Source organism: Copadichromis virginalis, linkage group LG13 (assembly GCF_057382275.1).
Source record: "Copadichromis virginalis isolate Kocher_CV1m ecotype Utaka linkage group LG13, C_Virginalis_male_GT1.1, whole genome shotgun sequence".
Lineage (NCBI taxonomy): Eukaryota > Metazoa > Chordata > Actinopteri > Cichliformes > Cichlidae > Copadichromis > Copadichromis virginalis.
In genome coordinates, this window is record NC_140630.1 from 11,446,006 (window position 1) to 11,465,653 (window position 19,648).

At 38.1% G+C, this 19,648-nt stretch overlaps 2 protein-coding genes across 9 annotated transcripts in view; one reads left to right on the plus strand and one right to left on the minus strand.

Annotated features, from left to right (window-relative positions):
* cep170aa (centrosomal protein 170Aa) overlaps positions 1-16,988 on the minus strand; it is a 38,634-nt gene extending 21,646 nt beyond the window's left edge. For 5 of the 6 annotated variants that reach the window (XM_085477276.1, XM_085477275.1, XM_085477273.1 and 2 more), the window contains exon 1: positions 404-539. In XM_085477276.1, coding sequence (XP_085333402.1) covers positions 404-479 — 76 coding nt within the window. In that variant the 5' untranslated portion in view covers positions 480-539. Of the gene's footprint in view, positions 1-403; positions 630-727; positions 787-1,270; positions 1,350-3,561; positions 3,652-6,996; positions 7,137-7,675; positions 7,736-16,814 lie in introns of those variants that run through there. The other variant, XM_085477278.1, reaches the window with a different exon arrangement.
* rtkn2 (rhotekin 2) overlaps positions 1-19,648 on the plus strand; it is a 150,176-nt gene that overhangs the window by 120,457 nt on the left and 10,071 nt on the right. The window contains exon 1 of one of the 3 annotated variants that reach the window (XM_085477283.1): positions 16,083-16,354. The exons of 1 other annotated variant lie outside the window; for it this stretch is intronic. The gene's annotated coding sequence lies outside the window, so the exon portion shown is untranslated. Of the gene's footprint in view, positions 1-16,082; positions 16,355-16,486; positions 16,719-19,648 lie in introns of those variants that run through there. One more of the 3 variants, XM_085477286.1, reaches the window with a different exon arrangement.

The following is a 19,648-nucleotide window of genomic DNA, read 5'->3' on the forward strand; positions in this document are numbered from 1 at the left end:
CAGGACACTGGCCCTTGAGGCCTGGAGCTCCCCCACCCCTGCACTAAATGATGACATGAATGTGAAGCCTGAATGCGAATATAAAGCCTGCTCTCTCAGGGTTGTAGAAAGTGAAAAATTCAGTGAACTGCTTTTGAAACTGTGGTATTACATCTAGAGGTTTTAGAGAGTATTTGCAGAACTATATATCAGAACATACATTTTCTACTTGTTAATATCAGCATAAAGCCATTACTAAACATTTGTATTGCTTTTGTTGTTATTTCAGTCCCAGGGCTACTTTTGGATCACCACAAAATTAAAATTCCACTGAAGATATCTTTATTCATAAGAGAAATTTGTAAATTTAAGGAAACAGCAGACTAATTTACTTTTCCACATTTACTTCTGTTTTGTCTCTTACCTCCTATCCTCTCTTCAGCTTTGTGAGTGTCCACAGGTTTGGCAGATGACTCTTTGGAGGAAGTGACCCCATCCATGACTTTGCTCTCCCCTGATTTAGTGTGGCTGGGGGATCTATGTGCCTTTGTTGGGGTCTTACTGGGAGATTTGGTTGTGGCTGTGGTGCTAGCGGTTTCACCAGTCGATGGTTTCTTGCTGAGTTGGAGGCCAATGGTGAACTTTTCATGCTAAAGGGAGAAGAAGAAATGGACACATAAAATGAATAGCCATATATGTAGTACAATGCAACTGTGAAACATGATCATGTTAGGACAAAGGTCCTCACCTTTAGAGCTTCCTCAGGCACAGTGAGTTCTCCTCTCACCACCGTAAACAGATTGGTATGTGAAACAGAAAGGTTAAGGAAATACGGGTCACCATACAACTATGACATGATTACAGACACTAATGCAAGCCCACAGGTGGGGAAGCACAAATGAGGTAAGGACCTGCACAACCAGGTTTAAAAAAATACAAAGTAAAACTAATTTAAATGATTCTAATATTTTCCCTATTTTAATTAGAAAATAATAATAATCTAAAAATGCTAATCTATTGAAAGAAATTATTCATAATTCCCTATGTATTGTTATAGATTGATAAAAGTTATGGGGTGTCAGGCATGAGCTGTTTTGGCTTCTGTGATGGGGCATGACACAAACTGTTTAAGAACTGATACACTACTGCAAGTTGTGAACTCAACTATGTTTCTAGGTCACAACACAAGTTTGGCACCTTGGTGAGAATAAAAAAATTTTCCTCAGCATGTTCTCTAAATGGTGAACATATTGCTGGTTGTGTGAGGGGTGAACAGATTAGTGAAGGATATCATATCCAAACCTCAGCTTGTCCTCTAACTTTAGCGTGATGTACATCTGCTCCTGAATGCGGACATCATTTACAAAGGTCTGCAGAGAGAGGGTACAGAAAGGCGGTTATTTAAAGAAATAGTCACAGTAAAATTCCAAAAATAACATGTGCTTTAGTACTTTAAGTACTATGGTTGACATCTTTCTTTCTTTATATTTATTTCCTTTTCATCAACAATTAACATCCTAATGTTTAATGTTTTTTTTTAATATACAGCCATTATAAATCACAAAAGCTCACAGCAGGGACAGTAAGTAAAGTAAGTAAAGTTTATTTATTAAGCGCTTTTCATAGACAGGTAGTCACAAAGCGCTGCACACAGAGATTAAAATAAACAGTACGATAAATAGCAAAATGCACAATATACACAATATAGAGTTTACAGCTTGCTTGGTCTAACCAACAGTTCAACATGTAAAGATATTCAGGTTAATAACATTCAATACAGGACATGACAAAGCTTCAGATTCATAAAGTAAGCTAAAAACAGATGATGTTCAGCATTTTTGCAAAAACAAATACATCACTCAGCCATCTATGTCTCTAGCTTGTTAAGAGGTTAAACTAATGGATGGATAAAATGATTAACCGATTAGCAAAATAGCAACAGATTAATTTTCTAGTGATAAAATAATCAACTTAAGATTACAGCTCTAGTCTAAACAGCCTAAACAGTTTACAGTTTTAGGATTATGAAGCTAGGATAAACCAATCCGACAGATTTAAACACCAATAATAAACTTTCATATAGTCAACGGGGCTTCTTATATAGGAACCACGACTGGTCTGGATAGCGTGGATCAAATGCCAAAGCAAATGAAATCCTGTATTTCTTTGTTTTGTTTGGAGTTTTGCTTTCCATTTCTCTCCTTCTCATATCCCCACACAACCCTTTCACCCTTTTTTCTACTGTACAGCTCTGGGAAAGATCAGGTTTCACTGGATAGCCAATGAAAATCTATCACACTTGCACTGCTGTTGTAATAAAACATTCCTGTCTTCTCTCCAGTGAGATGAAATCCAAATATTTCAACAACACAGCTATGAAATGACTTCAGAAAGACAGTAAATGGTGACACTGTCCAAACATAGCTTTTCAGACCGTGGCAAACCTCAGTATATCCACTGACTCAGCAGGAGAAAACTTCCTCTAAATCCCGTCAAAGAAGCTGGACGGTTAATGACACAGCAGGAAGCGGCTCTGACTCTGGCTTCCTGTCTGAGAGCTAGAGAGGATGTGAGGGGCATTGTGCATATGTGTCTAATCTGGTGGGCTGTGACTGAGTACGAATCATTACACATGACTAACGCCATGTGGTAGCTGCGTGTAACCAAGTTTTACTGAGTCAAAGAGACAGAGAAACCAAGAATTACAAAAACGAATATAAATGTGTTCCCCATAATTCTCACATGCATCATGCTAACATCAATTATGGTGTTTGTTATGTGGTATTTTGGGATGAATGTACTGCTCGAATTTTGGTATGAACCAATTTAATCTATTCCAACTTGGGTATCACTATCCATTACCCTAAATATGCAAATAATTATGCTTTTCTCCACACATCTTTTATCTTATACCCAAAAACATTACGCATCTACAACAAACTTATTAAAAATTCACAAAACTTCGTGCAATAACAAAAATTTATAATGCTTATTCTTTATTTCATCTTCCACAATAGCATTCTTTCTGCCAGCTCACATGTTTACAATGTGTATTTCAAGTAGCATCAGAAAACACTGACAGCTTTTTTCTTCCATTGTCTTCTCATAAACCCTTTAGGGAGAGTTATTTAAATCAATCAAGGTAAGAAAACAGGTCCTAAAGATGTGTTTAATTGGCAAATTGACTCCTTAATTCATGTTCACATCACAGAGTTTGCCCTTAAGCAGCAATTTGCATAATTGGGTTTAGATTCAAATTGATCCAAGCCTTGATATGAATCTTGATTGACAAGGTGATTGATTAGCAGCAGAAAAGAAGTTCCCAATGACTTCCAGAAATAAACAAATCTCTGACCTCATCTCCATCTCTCCTACTTTTAACTTGACTATATTGAATGTTTTGTTTCTTTGTATCTATTGGTCTCTCTCTATTTCTCTCTATCCTTTTATTATCTTACTCCTCCCCATCTGTCATCCATCCTCTCCCCCTTTTCCCTTTGCTTTTTGACTCTGTATCCTCTTCTAGTCTTTTTATCTTGATGCTTACTTCTGTCCTTAGCATATTTTGGTGTTTGTACTCACCCCATTCAGACTGCCCAGATCCTTAACCTTGTGTTCATCAGTCCCAGGCTCGTAGTTGATGACAGCATGCTGCTTATCCACACTGCGCGACTTCAAACAAAAGGAAACAAACACGAAACATTAGCAAGTGGTAACAGCTGTTAATGTGATTATTGACATCTGGACCTCAAAATAATGTGTGATTGTTGGCTTTACTCTTCATGTTTGCTGTTGCACTCCAGCACAGATTCACAGGTTATTCACACTAAACATCAGGACAGTAACTGTTTCTTACATAAACGATTAGAATACTGTATGTCACTGAACCGGAGCCTTTGTGGAATTATCAGAATCCATGACAATGTCAAGAATGTAACTCTGAAGGTAAATATCAGGGTTACTGCATATGATATCTACTATCATATCAACTCTAAGCATATCAGCAGGTATTTCAATGTCTGTGTCGGGGCTCTTTGTAATCACTTGCATTTGTACACAGCTGTACACACACACACACACACACACAGTAGACAAAGAGGAGCAGTGGAATAGTAACTGGAGATTGGAGGTAAAATATTGATTTTAAGCAGGCTGTTTGGAGGATAAACAATTTCCAGTAGAAACACTGCAACCTTCTGCATAGCTAAAAAAAAAAAAAAAAAAAAAGATGGCAAGAGCCTCGGAGAGAAATATGCTGTGGAATTTGGTAAATATGTCTCATGTACCAGTGCCACACAAATGTTTCATGTATCTGAAGAATTGCAATGACACTGACTGGTTAGCAAATTTGCTGCAGTCAGATATCTACTGCAAAACCCTAAATCTATAAAAATGCAAATAAAGCAGGACAACCTGGAATTATTTTGTGTGGAAATGTCAATGTTTCCATTTTAATTTTACTGTTTGAGATTGAAAAGTCTGCTGGATCTGGGGTTGATAGTAGGCAAGTCATTTCTCAATGATTAGCTCATCTGGGAGTGACCACATTTCTGTTGCCAGCCTTAAACCTCTCCAACGCTGACAAATACAGATGTTATATCTGGTAAATATGTGCACAAGCATAAACTCAGGCTCGTCTAAGGGCTTTAGGGTTGTGGAACCACAGAACCTCTTTCACTAACCCGTTGAATGCAAAATTTTAACAATGCAGATGTCACTGAAAAGAGGGCCCAAGGGCAGTGTTCAAAGAATCCATAACAATACACAAAGACACAGATGTCAACAGGACTGTATATACTCACAGAGGCGATTGGTGACGAAACACAGGTAACAACGAGATGCAAGTGGAAACAATCAAGCATAGGTGAAACAAATGATGGCAGGGCAGACAAATACAAAGGATGGAAACTATAAAAGTAACAGATACATTGGGCAACATTACAAATAGAACTAATAATGACTAAAAATAATCAAAGACTAAGTCATTTCTGCAATGAAGCAAGGCAGACAATAGTGAATTTATTCCACTGAAATCAGCCAGTGCTGATTATGGGAGCTGAATCTGATATTCAGTTCTCATATGACTTTCCTATAAGCCATTCACTCCTTGTTTAAACAAAGAAACATGCTCGTGGTGAAGAAAAAATGTTAAGATAAAGCTGCAAGGCTTAGTAAAACCAAGGGAAGCAACTCCAGAGGGCCAACTGTGAAAGCGATTACTTTAGTGAGATTAGGCTAGATCAAACAGGACAGAGACCAGCTGAGCTGCTCATTGTACAGGAGAGAGGACTCATGCTGCTATACTCAGACGCACTGACAACCAACAGAACATATGCAGAGCCAAGCCACGTCCTCAAAATGTTTAATTCAGGAAAAATCATTTGTAGAGGTTAAATTAATATCATAGTTTGGTGTTCCTCTATTCACTAAACACCTTCTCTGTTCAATAAGAAAATAAGAGCTAGGCGCTTCGGATCATTATCCTTAGTTTGCAAATACCATGACTGTCAAAAGCAATGTAGCACAAACAGTATGACTGATGGGAAAAACAAGCCAATTCTTCAAGCTGACAACACAACATCTACAAAACACTTACGCAGACCACTCAAGCAACTGTGTGATAAATTCTGTCATATATTCACTTGTATTTTGATATTCTATCTGTGAGTGTGCATTCCAGTTTTATTTGGTGCATGACACAAGCAGCCTTAAACCATGTGATGATGCCTTGGCTTGTTAAAACAGTCACATGGAGGGTAACTGTAAGCCGCTTCTCATGTGCTGTCCAAGTACACAAAACCAATGTCTGTAACTTGGAATAGTTCCCTTATCTTTCTCTGGTTCCAAACACATCAGAGGGATAGAATTACAAGAAGACACACAGAAAGAAAAATCCACATCCAATCCACATACAGAACCCGAAGACATGCAGGTCATCAAAAACACATTAAGAAACCACTTGAAGAAAAGAAAGAGATCTTTTACAACTCAAAGCAAAGCAAACAACCTGTATTACTTAAGCACTGAAGGCTGTGAGAAACCAGATTGTAAAGGCGTAATACGATACCATCTGAACAGCAAGTAGTTTCCAAGTTTTATGGATGCAAAGACATTAGTAAGATATCACCGAGTTTGTTTTATAACATATCATTTTTAAATATTTTTCCATAATAGTTGTACACACATACATATGTATCTCAACTTTAGTCTCTGCTTCATATGCATTTCACTCAACGCATGACATCTAAATTATTTTAGCCACATAACGCTTAGAGTCCTTTGTGTTTTAGCATTAGCTAATCTACACTATTAAACTATGAAAATTAGATTTGATTATCTGAACATTTATCATTTAACTAATACAAATTACACACAGAAAATCTAATTTTCAGTGTTGTATAGAGGTTTTGTACTGAAAACAGAAACTAAAAGCAGACAGAAGCGTATGTGTGATGCATAATGTAAACAGTGAACAGAAAATGTCTGCTGACTCAGGATCAGTGAGTCCTAAACAAATGTGTTTTTGACAATCATACTTTCTGACAGGCACTGGTGGCAGTGAAAAGTTCTCTAAAAATGTAATGTCATAACTGGAGTCCTGTAGCCATGGATGAATACTCTATCCACAACAACACACATCAGAAAAGATCTAACTCAAGAGGTATCTGCCCCACTTTCTATTATTAGTGCAGTGACCAGAGGTACACATGAGCATGCACGTGGTCTCTCTGGATGCATGCACAGCTGCAGCGACATCAGCATACAGACATATAAATCAACCTCTGCTACTTTAAGAGCAGCAGCATGAGCATTGTGTGCTATTGTTGTTCAATCCTTGGTACAGTTATTGCACTGTCCAATGAAACAGGTCAATGTGAACTCCGCAGCTTACTTCTAAGGCTGAGAAAAATCTATGTGTACAGCAGTTTTAATGATCTCTAAACAGTAAAATCAAACACGATTGTTTTATTGGGGCTTTTTTCAGTGAAAAAAAAGAGGCATATCAAATGTCTTTACCTGTAGCATGAGCTCACAGTCATCCCGGCCGACAAAGATCATTTCCCGTGGGAGTCGGTGGCGAGTCCCACCGCTGCTAACCAGAAACCAGGAGGTCACGCTCATCTTTGTACCCTGCAGCAGCCTCTCATGCAAACCTCCTGGAAAGAAACATGCAGAAGTGTAAGTAAACTGTTATTCGGTGACCACATTTTAGATGTGGTTGAATCCACACCAAATTACCCACTCAGCAAAAAATATTTGTATAGAATTCAAATTCATAGGTTACAGCTGTAATCCTGGCATTTTTCCTCATAATCCAGAGCCAGTCCCCCCCCCAAGAAAACACCTCTTCTTAGAATCAACCTAAGTCTTACCGTCTAAATAAATGTTGATACATCATATTTCAGAAATGAAATCTACGAATATGTGTAGATAATTTTTATAAAAACAGTATATAAACAACAGTGGGAGGAATTGTTTTGTACCAACAGTATTATTTAAAATAACAGATTGTAATAAAAAAGAATGAAAAATGTGTTTGTTACCATACCCTGTGGAGATCACTGATCAAGGTTTAACTTATCAGTGCACCACAGTATTCAAAAACAGAACTCTTTATTAACGTACATGTAATCTGAATGTATGCAAAAGTAAGTCATAATTTGAATGAAATATGCTGGTGAACTCTACTACACACCTCTGCTCCAGGTAGCTCACTGCAGATTGACCACTGACAGCAAAACACAGCTACGCCATCCTGAAAAAGATGAAGAACCAACATTTTTGTTTTCTTCTTTTTCATTTATTCTCACAGATTCAGGCAATCATAGATTTTCTATCATCATGGAAAATTGGTAACCTCATATGACAGAAAAGATCATGACGACATCAGAGAAGATGAGAAAAAGTCTTTCACAACTCTTTCCATCTTCATTTTGTTTTGCTCCAAGGGGGAATGAGATCGAGTGGGCGGTCTTGCAATGTGATGCCTCTGTCTACGCCTGGAAATGAACACTGGGCCAGCCAGTAAGATACATCCTCTCTCTCTCTTTCTCTCTCTCTGTGCCTGCCTTGATCACTGCCAGATGTTAGAGGAGGAAGTGATGTAGATTTGTTGGCTGGCCGGCCCATCAGGACATTCATTTTCCCTCCTGCCTCCCTCCTCCCCTTGCTCTCCTTCAGATGAGCTGAAAACGAGGTCAAAGCCAGCCACTCTTACTTTCTAACTGCCTAGACCTGAAACTACAGCATTAAGGAGATCTAACTGATGGGCTGTTGACCTCTATACCTATTTTTAAACTGATTGAGCATGCTAGAAGTTTGTTTTGAGCAACAGACTGAGTGACTGTTCCTGTCTGAATAAGCAACAGGGTGTAAAATATGAGACTAAAGGGACATTTTAAACTCAATTTTAGCTGTAACTAATGTTGTACCAGCTATGAAATTCATTTTAACATACTGTTGTTCATGTGGGGTTTGGATGGTTCTAAAACATTTCCTAAGTAATTATTTCAAATTAAAAATAAGTTTCCAAGCTTTTGACATTAATTTGAAGTGGCACTCAAATAACCAGAGCTCTCTGTCGTGTGTAGAAAGTGCCAAGAAAAGCCCATCAGAGTGGGAATTAAAGATTATTGAGCTAAGCTCTTGCTCACTTGACCTTTTAAGTACTTAGTATACCAACTCAATAATCTCTTGGGTAAAGTTTTAATCAACTGCACACCTCAGTTCTTGCATGACACTGTAGGAAATGTGGGTTGGGAATAGGACTGTATCGTCAGCAGCTGTCTCTGATGTAAAACAGATCAGCTTTCATTCCAGTGACCACTCTGAATATCTGACAGCTTTACATGCTGAGTGAAAGATTTAATAGGAAAATTTAGAAACTTGGTAGGTACTCAAATACAAGTAATGTGCTGCAACAAGCTGCTATAGAGAGAAGCACTTTTGAAGATGTCACATTTTGACAACAGTGATTACATTCTCAAATCACTAAATCTGACTTATGATTTCTCTGCATTTTCACATGCAATTATCAGGAGCAAACATAAGTATTAAGCACCAACCAAATATAAAGTGATTTGCACAGCTTGTATTGGTCACTTCTGCGGAGAGGTGTTTTAGTCCTTTTGCAACTTTTAGCTCACCTCAACGTTGAAAAGGTTTCACTTGAGACCCATCCAAGTCATGTTGCTAAGTGTTATTTTTTAACATAACTTCTCTTCCTTTTATTTTAGTATAGTAAACTCATGTTAACTGTGAAGTTAAAATAAAAGTAAACTAATTTAAAATGTTTTCATCTGCAAAATAAATAAGATTATTATCATATATTAAATCCAGCACCAGGGCTAATGATCAGATTCCAACTAATGATGTTCTGCTTACATTGCATGCTCCACCTGTTTGGCTAACAGGTGGCACAATTTGTATTGACAAACCTGCAGGTACATGTGAACATTATGTGGCAGATATTACAGATAATGGTGTTTGGATACACCACTAGTGCAACCAAACCTAGCAACAGAACTATAATTGTTTTTGGTTTCCTACTCGACTGTAACTAAAGCATCACAGAGCTGCCTGTCTCAGTAACCACTGCAAACTGTTATCAGAATGCAAGCCTAATGAGAATGTGGTTAAATAGTCTGGATGCAATCCATACCAGTCTCCTTTATGGTGCCATTAAAAAGAAAAAAATCTTCTCACTATTACACATGAAAGACGTAGCACAGATGGAGGAATGCAGTGGTAGGTCTGAAGAAGGACACACAGCTGAGAGGGAAATATTATCAGTTCTGCATGTAGTCTTTTCCTTCTCTATAATAAAAACGGTGAGTGCGAGTGCATCCAAATAACAATATTAGAAATATTAGAAAAGTCCTTGTGTTTTGGACAGCTAGTCTGACATATCATGCAATATAAGGCACTGCATGGGCAATTCACAAAGCACTAATGTGTAACGCGTAGCCAAAAGAAGGACAAAAATATTTCATTGTTTACATATTTAAACAAACTTGTGGGGATAGGTTAATTGGATAATCCAAATTGCCACTAGGTGTGAATGTGAGTGTGAATGTGGGTGTGAATGGTTGTCTGTCCCTATGTGTTAGCCCTGCGACAGACTGGCGACCTGTCCAGGGTGTACCCTGCCTCTCGCCCTATGACAGCTGGGATAGGCTCCAGCACCCCCCGCGACCCTGAAAAGGATAAGCGGAAGTGAATGGATGGATACATATTTAAACACATTGTTTATATATGTAAACACTGGAGTGGCGATGTAGCACGTTTTCAGCAGCATTTTCTACTAGGGCTAATAAGGAGGAATAGTGACTCATGGGTTTTGAAAGGAATTTCCCAACCCCCGACCTGCACTTATACTATCTCCAACGCACTCAATCTCACACACACACACATCCGCAAGGACTGAAACAGGAGGATTATTCTAAGATGACTGTGAATTCTTTGTATAGAGGAGATGGCAGAGGAGATACAGGAAGCATGTGCAGCGCCCCTCGCTGCAGACACTCATCTTTGCATCCACAGAGCACAATTAGGTGATTTTTGATAGGCTGAAATGAATTAAAAAACATTTGTTATCTATAGCGAGGCTGCTCGCTGACTTTTGGAAAATCCAATTTAACTGCACTTGTATTTCGTATGTATTTCGGACCAGAAAAAGTTATACAAATAGCCTTTTATCCTTTCAACAATTCAAACCTCCTCCTTTGACATGAATTATCCAATCATAAACGCTGGCTGAAGGGCGGCAGGAAGTGATGTCAGTGAGCACTAGTTTATTTACTGGCATCACCTAATATGATTTTTTTTTTTTGGTACTGGCCTGCTACTCTCCACGTAGCATCTGGCTGGAGTGTGCGTTCCAGGATGATGCAACAGCTGGGTAACCATTAGAAAACACTCATCTGCTTTTCCTCTCTAACTTTCCAGATGTCACATCAACTGGCACAACCATGACAGCTGACTCGCACCACATCACACACAGAGACATCACACACACATATGTCCTACGCAAACGAAGCGACAGACAGTAAGAGGGAGAGGACGAAGGGGAAAGAGATGGGATGAGCACAGAGAGACAACTCATTCTTTCGTCACACTCATTTCCACATGGTCTTATGATAAGAGCCAAACGTAGTACTTCTAAGGGCGTGGTTGCATGCCTGCATTTATAGCCTGTATCTGACAACAGTTAAATAAAATACGAAAATAATAATAATAATAATAGTCACATTTGCTGCTTATTCACTGGGATCAATCAAAGTAATTACATTTAAAAAACCTTTCAGGCACTCGTTGCTTTGATTTTTTATGTCTGGTTGGTATTTGTCTGGCAGACATGAGACAATGCATCTAATGTTTACAACAGCCGAGGCTGATTGTCCAAATATAAACAGCACTCAGTAGTTACAGTAGCTTCAGCACTTACAGGCCCTTAGGCTAAACGGACAAAGAACAGAGCAATAGCTGTACTAAATTAAACTCTGGTCACTCTGACTGATAGTATAACCAATATTGTAGCTTCACAAAGAAAGCAAAGATGGTATGTGATGTTCTGGAGTACCTTGAAGGTATAAAACCAATAAAAGAAAGTATACTGGCAGACAAAACAAACAGCAAAGAAGCCTATTCTTTCAATAACACCAATGGAAGATCTGTGAGGGCTTTCAGATCAATGTCAATAAATAATAGGTCAGAGACGCTGAATCAGTCTCGCAAGCTTAGTTATGTTTTTGTGCAAAGAGTGCAAAGGACCCTGAGGGGTGCAAATCAGGTGAACGAACTCAAGACAAGATGGTAACCTTTGGACAAACAGACAAAGGCTTTTCTATCCCCCAATGGCTTAGTCGACTACATACATACAGACATGAAAGCATGTAGTGGAGAACTACAATCTATTGTTCTTCTAAAAACGAGACAAAAGGAGTATCCCAGCTCTTGTTGTGATATAATAATATACCAGACAATTTCCACAAGAAAAAAGATTCTGTCCATAATATGAGATAGGTTTTGTTGCTTATGGGAAAAAAAAAGAATTTATGTTTTTATTTCCTTTTAAAGTTTTCCAATGGTGACCACTTGTTTTTAATAGAATTTACATTCAATAATTTTTAAAACATGATAATTGAAATAAAATAACTGTGGAGCATTTTGTTTCACGATAATGCTCTTATTTTGTTTTTCAGCAAAATCTCCTCCTTTCAAATTCCTTCCCCGCCAGGCAATGACAGATTTAGTGCACATTTATTTATGTTTTCAATTTAGATTTATTTAATTCTAATAAAAGTACCAAGAAATCCTATTTTAGAAAGACTATTTTTTCCCAAACTCTAGGCAAAATTGGATTAATTAGTTGTGATCTCAACACTGACAAAAATAATAAACATTACAGCTCTAGAAACTAAGTTTTATTGTGTTGCACAGAATATAATGCACCATTCTAATACATGAGTATGACACCGTTGTCAAACATGTTTACAGTCTAATGTCTAATGTAAGATGCACGCGCACACACACACATGTACATCTAAAGTAAACAAGTGTTTAATATTCCATTTAATCTCAAACTGAATTATATATATCGAACAAAATCATAAGTATGTATTGGCATGTAAGACCTTTCTAAACATTTTTTAAGGCTATACTCATGCTTTCTTAAATATAAATGTAAATATTAGTATAAATACTTTGTGACAATAAATAACTCAAGAATAATCAACTGCCTCTCCAGTGACTTTATCGTCCTATGGATCGCCCTGCCCTGCTGTTTGTGTTCTTTATCTGCAGTTTTAGTGAGCTCAGTAACGATGCACATAAACCAGCATTCTACTAGCTGGTTGTGGTTAAAAGTGGTCAGCTTACAGCATATCTCCAAAGTAGAAGGAGGACTACCATCATGGTGAAGTTAACACTGAATCTAACTGAGAGATAAAAGACTGACTGGAGAGACAGTAACTAATCAGTCTGCTAGCAGGAAAGCACAAGGTACTGCTGACTGTCAAAATCAGATCAAGGTGATTGCTCACTAGCTCTGTTACATGGATATATAATTTTTAAAAACACATTGAACTGCCATATATAACTGGCTGGCCTTTAATATCAAGCAGCAACATGCCAGTGTGGTAAAGTTCACCCAAAAAGTTTGGTGAGAGAAATCCTAATATTCTGCTCTAATTGGTAGCATTAGCTGATAACCTTGAACTGCCAGAATAACTGCCATATTTTACCACTGTGGTTAATAAAGTAATGTAAATGTGTATGTAAAAACCGGACTTCATTCTTACATATCTTACCTGGTTCAAAAATAGACTATATACCCACATTAATCTAATGTGACAGAGTCATAGCACCATGGAAGGACATAATAAATCATTATGGGCAGTGTAAGTCAGCAGAAACTTGGGTGCGCGTGTGCAGCTATGGCTATGTGTAGTTGATGTGGCTTTTACATGCAGCATGTGGGTGAAAAAGAAACAGTCCAATGCAGCAGAAAAGACCATATGGTGTAGAAAAGCAGCCACACACACACACACCACATGAGCCATCGGCAAGAGGAACAAACAAGCAAACACCATCATTTAGCCAGCATCCATCCTGACTGTTTCAGTGTTGTTACCAAACACAACCCAGCACACCCTGGCCATAAGACATAAACCCACCACATGCTTAGTGACCCTTGTGTTCAAAATGAACTATAGCCCTACTGATGGAAATTTAACCTTTATAGAACATGAAGAACAGGATTAATGGGAAAAACAACAGTATTATTCATGTTGAGTGGAAGGAGGAACATCAGCACCCTGGGCAATCCTTACAGTCATATAGATATGCTGAAAAAGAGATTATTAATAATCCAAGAGAGTTAATGATGCACATGCCCTGAAGCATAGTCATTTTCATGTGACTCATTCTCTGGAGCATGGGTACACTACATTTTTCAGAAACAAGGTCTGGAGGCAGCTTTCTAATAGGGAATAAGAAAAATAAATTGTAAATGAAAAAAAAAACAACACAAATTACCTATTAAACTTCCAGAAATAAATATTTAATTACAAAAACCTGAAACTTTTAACTAACTAATTATTCATGTAGATAGTTTTACCTATTTTAGCATCAAGAGGGCACAACATATAAACTCCATTTACATAAAAAACATATGCAGTCATTTCAAATATACCTTCGGTCTGATGACTGCTCTAATGGCCCCGCATAGCCCCTGCTGAGCAGATAATGACTAACCCATGGCCCTTTAACAGGAACATTAGTATTTGGCCAACCCTGCCACTTTGATTATGGTGCCAACATTTATCCTGGCTGTAGCAATAGCTTCAGTAGCAGATAAAAATAGTGAACTCTCTCACTCTTGCACTTAGAAGGGAAAAAAACATAAACATTAGCATAACAGGACAATCAGGAGTTGGCAGAGGGAAAGATGAGAATAGAACATGTTCAAATATAAGATTGATATCTAGTGGAAAGAAGTATCAAATGAAGGAAACTCAGAGGGGAGTATGTTACACCCCAAAACAGATGTGTAATTTCTCTTTCTGTGAGAGGTTAAATGGCTTTTTCTTTTTTTTTTTTTCTTTTTTTTTTAAATCAGACACACCCTTGATGTTCCATAACAAGGGAGAGGCTGATGATTGTATTAATAAAATGCTCCAAGCTTGTTTTGGGGTATTTTGTCTGGTATACTGTGCTGTCTCTCCCAATTTGTAACCACAGACTTCGCTATTCACCTCTCTTGTTTTTCCCTCTGACACCACACGCCAGCATGAGCGTTACCAGGCAAGGCTATGTGAATGTCATAACCCTTTTAACGTTTCTACTCTGGCAGATTACAAAACTGAGATTCACTTCTATTTTTAGCTACAGGCTCCCAAATACAAAATTTTTAACAACATCTTAAATACAACTGAATACAATCAGATACTAAGTTCAAGACTGGCTTGTTTTCTGTCACACATAACACTCCTGGGCCACTGAAGTAAAATGAACTCACTTCCTAAACTTCCTACTATACACAATGGCCGTGGGCAGGCTGAGTAAGAGTCTCCAAAAATGTCCCCAACTTGAAACTAGAATTGAAAATATTACTGAAGGATATACTATATGCATACAAATTACTCTTTGAACAGCAGATTGAGTTAAGATGCTGAGAAAGAATATCAGGGCGAAAAAGCGGGATTTCAATGAGTATGGTAATTTACAGCAGTGCACATTAAATGTGAGTTGATCAAACAGCACTGATAGTCGAATTACTGCAAGAAGCTTCTAGATTTTCTTTGTAAGAAAAATAAAACTCAAAAAAGCTATGTTTTAAGTGTAATAGATAAGTCTGTAGTCAGGCTCGGCTGTAGTTTAGCTTCAGTCAGTTTGCTGCTTCCTCTCCGAAAGTGCAGCAACCGTCCTGTGACACTGACACAGTTTTTAAAAATGCAACCGCCAGTGGAGCCAACAACCCTGCTGGCAGCCACATTTGTGGGGAGAACACAGGAAGAAGGCGGAAAAAGGGGAGAAAAGGGAAAAGGAGCAAAACTGGATTGGATGGTATTATCTGCACATTCTTTTGGCTCGAACCCAAGAAATTTGAATTCTTACAGCTGAGGGAGGAGACTAGCAAGATACACTGATGTGAAACACGTAGCTGTCAAAGAACATCTAATCGGGTTATAAACTCAGACCAGAGCTGCAAGTGACTTTCACCAGCACCTTTGAGTCTACTGGATGAAATTAAAGGGCATAATATAGCTGATTACATAAAATAAAACAGCTTCTAATGCTGTGAATATAAATATTAATTTTAAATGTTTTGAACAGTTGTGAGGCTTTGATTGATATGCATCTGCCTCTGGCATTTGTGCTAAATTGGTAACAGTAATTAAACAATAATTACAATATTTTTGCATTGATTTCTAGCGTCAAGTACCATTTGCTTATGAACAGCCTGTCAAGAGTTATCAAATTACCATATGGCATTTAAACTAAAGCATTTGCTTCTATTTTCAAAAGTTTTACAGCTAATGTGATGATGACAGCAAAAAAAAATCAAACTCAACACAAAGAGAGCGGATGCATGCAGGCCAGCTACATCTGCCCCACGAAAACAAAGCCTCCACACAGAAGAAGAGGAGGGGGGTCCGTTATCGGAAAACACTCGGCAGTTGTCTTACTTAGAGCAAAACCTGCCCATAAAATCTACCTCTTAGACAATACAGACTAAAAGAAGACCCGAGGGGTAGCATGTTTCCACTAAGATAAACAAAGCGTTCAGTGTGACCGATCTTCATTGATGTGCATCTTGTCTCGATTAGCCTCTGTCTGGCTACAAAAGGATGCAACTACTGGATAAAATCAGGTCAGTAGTAAACAATAGTATTGATCTGGAGTGAAGCAGTATGTGGCCGGTGTTTTTACAAGGGCAGCAAAGTGGCTATAGTCTGTGCGGCTTACAAAGGTGGAGCAGGGTGGGCTTGTCATGCCGCTGCTGACAATAGTAGCCATCCCGTTAGCCAAGAGGGAGTCAGACCAGTCTGCTTAGTCGTTACAAGAGCCGGAGTGTTTTTTGTTTCCTAAATTTTACTCAGATTTAATGCAGGTTTAATGGTTTGAAAATTTGGGAGAATTTTCTATGAGCTCACTGAAAGAGGAAACTGACATCAGTGGACTGCAGAAGGAAAGAAAAAGCGACTCTTTATATTTTTGTCTGCCGCAAACTTCACGTGAGTAACGGTCAACCACCTAGCTAAAACCATACTACGGACTGTCCACTGTATACTGTTCGCTAAGAAAAAAAATCAAGTACACTCCACACTTACCCTTTCCTTAAAGATGTTTTTTGCTCTGTGACTGCGTGTGGAGCCCAGCCCTGTCGTTGCTGCAGTTCAGTCTGGCTCTATGCGGTGGCCTTCTCTTCCTCCGTTGCTCAGCAATAAGCTACTGACTCCCTGCAAAACAGCGGCGAGCGGACCAGCATCCTGAAAGAGGCGTCGAAGTGGCAAATAGGCCAATCGCTGCCTCCGGTCAGACGTTTCAAAATAAATGTCAAAGAGACAACAGGATACTCAGATTTGCGAGTTGAGGCGTCGATCATTATTTAAGTGGTGTTTTAAGTTGTATTCATACGCTGTCACGGTATAGAAATCTGCTTCCGCTAAAAGGAAGTTGAGGTAGTTTTTAAAATTTTTTATTGCTATTCTTAGTCATCATTTCAGGGTGTTTTCCCCCCTCAAAATTAACTGGAAATTTTACGTTATTTTCTCGATTTATGTCATTTTGGAGTTATTTTCTCTGACTTTTTTCAGATAAAAACCTGCCATTTTGATATATGGATGGCAAATAATGTTGGGTTTTTTAGTGGTGGAAACGGGCTTCCATAGTAGATAGCAATTTTTCAGTTTTGTTTTTTGTGATGTGATGTGATTGTGATGTTTTTAGTTTGCAAAAAGAATAGGTTGAAAAGAATGTACAGAATGTATGGTAATAAAAAATGGTAAATGATAAAGTTCATGAAACATCCTTCTTATTAGAGAAATTAGGATTAAAAGACAGCATTCATTCAACATTCAGACAGCAGTTCACCCCGAGTGATTGTGTCACTGCCAAACAAGCCTGTCAAGTATGGCCTAAAGATCTTCTAGGTTTGTGATACGCATCCCCTATGCAATCTGAAATGGTTAACATAGGGAAACGAAAATGGAAAGAAAGGATAGAAGTTGATAAGAATCTGGGTGAAACCATTGTCCAGCAGTTGTGTAGTAGATTCAGAAAGACAAGAAGCAACACTGGCACAGATAATTTTTTTCCTCCAGTGTACTCTTTCACCATGCCTCCTGGAGACACTTTTGTGGGGACTCTACATACATCCTTTATCTGATGAAGGCTTCTGAGTCCAGGGAGGCTTACAGCACACAGTTTGCATTCAGTGGCAGCTTTACCATAGTCAGCTATGTCAGCAGAAAGAAATGGCTGTTGTACTCCTGAGCACGATGTATCACAACAAAATGGGGGATGAAAATACCAGAAAAGGGAAAAAACACTAATTAATCACATTTTATAACTAGACCAAAGGAGGTATAGATACTATGGACAAGATGGTTGGCACCTTAACCTGCAAGTGTAAAACATAGAGATGGCCCATGGTGCTGTGTTACAACTTTACATTGAATTCAACAATGGTATTATCTGTGCTTGACAGGTCTTTCTCATTGAGCTCTCAAAGCAGCTTGCGACAACACATATGAAAAAATGAGTAGAAAGTTGCCCTCCGACTGCAAGGTGTGCAGTTTAAGTTCCCCAGAAAGCTTTTAAATTACTTATTTATTTATTTGTGTATTTGATACTGAAATAAACTTAATATTCAGAACCACGCGCACAACTATAATCTCACGATCACCTGAGTTACACCAGAGGTTCAACCAAAGTCCTTCTCTCATGAGTTTCAACTAAAAAGTTCAATATGTTGTTCTAACTTATAAAGCCATATTGTGTGCATTGTGTACCTATCGATCCTTTTATATTTTGGGATATGTGAAACCATTCTTCGGCAAAATATGCATGTAATAACCTGTGTGTATTTTGAATAATTTATTATGTGGGGAAAGTAAAAAAAAGAAACTTGTATTTACAGTAATACCATATTTATGGAATTACTGTACTCTAGATTCAATGCTACTAAAAGCATTATAGAGATAAAGACTGATATCATAGATTAAATTATTAAAAATATAAGTAAGAAAGACATGACGAGTCATTTTAAAGCCATAAACCACTATAGCACTTTCCCAATAAAATTCCAAGCTCTTGCATCCTGTTAGGAATGAATGCATTTCAGGCACATGCCTGTATGTTAACACGTTTTCCACTTATAGATAGGTCAGCTGCTGGTGCAGTTGCAGACTAGTTCGTGATTCAAGTACTACAGTGTGAAATAAAACGTTACAGCCTATGAATACACACACATATGGATTATTGTAGGACAGTCGCTCAGACTAACAATGCTCTCCAGATGGTAAAGTAGCTGACTGTGTACTGAGTGACTCAGAGGATTACACTGCATGTGAACCTCGTCTGAAATTCAAAATCCTGTGTTTTATTTTTAAAAGCGGATGTAATTTCCTGTTTTAGTGGAATTTCTCTGCCCAGCTTGACGGAGTTCATCTCCAGGAGCGCCTGCGTCCACAACTGCAACCGTGGATGCTTCCAACTCAACCAGAAGCGATGTCAGCCAGAACCGGGTGGGCGGGTTTCCTGGACTCGCACTGGTTACGTTCCGGGGTCTTTTGTTACAGTACCACTACATGGACTGTGCAGAGGTCATGCTGATAATGAAGGCTGTACCTGCTGCATGATAACCGGGAACCAAACTACTAGAGATTATCAAACTAATTAGGGATGTAGCACTACAAGAAAAACATCCACCGCTTTTAAAAAATATAAATTAAGGAGATCGATTAAATGGCAGTAACATATAAAAGATTCATATTTGTTCTGCTTCAAAAATGTGAGCTCAAAATGGAAATGCTCATTGCATAAACGTGAAAATTATACTTTTAAATTAGCATCACAGCCTCTTAGTTAATTGCACGTTTGTATGTATTATATTATAATATTTAAAATACATTTTCTGATGAATTTAAAATAAAATAAAATA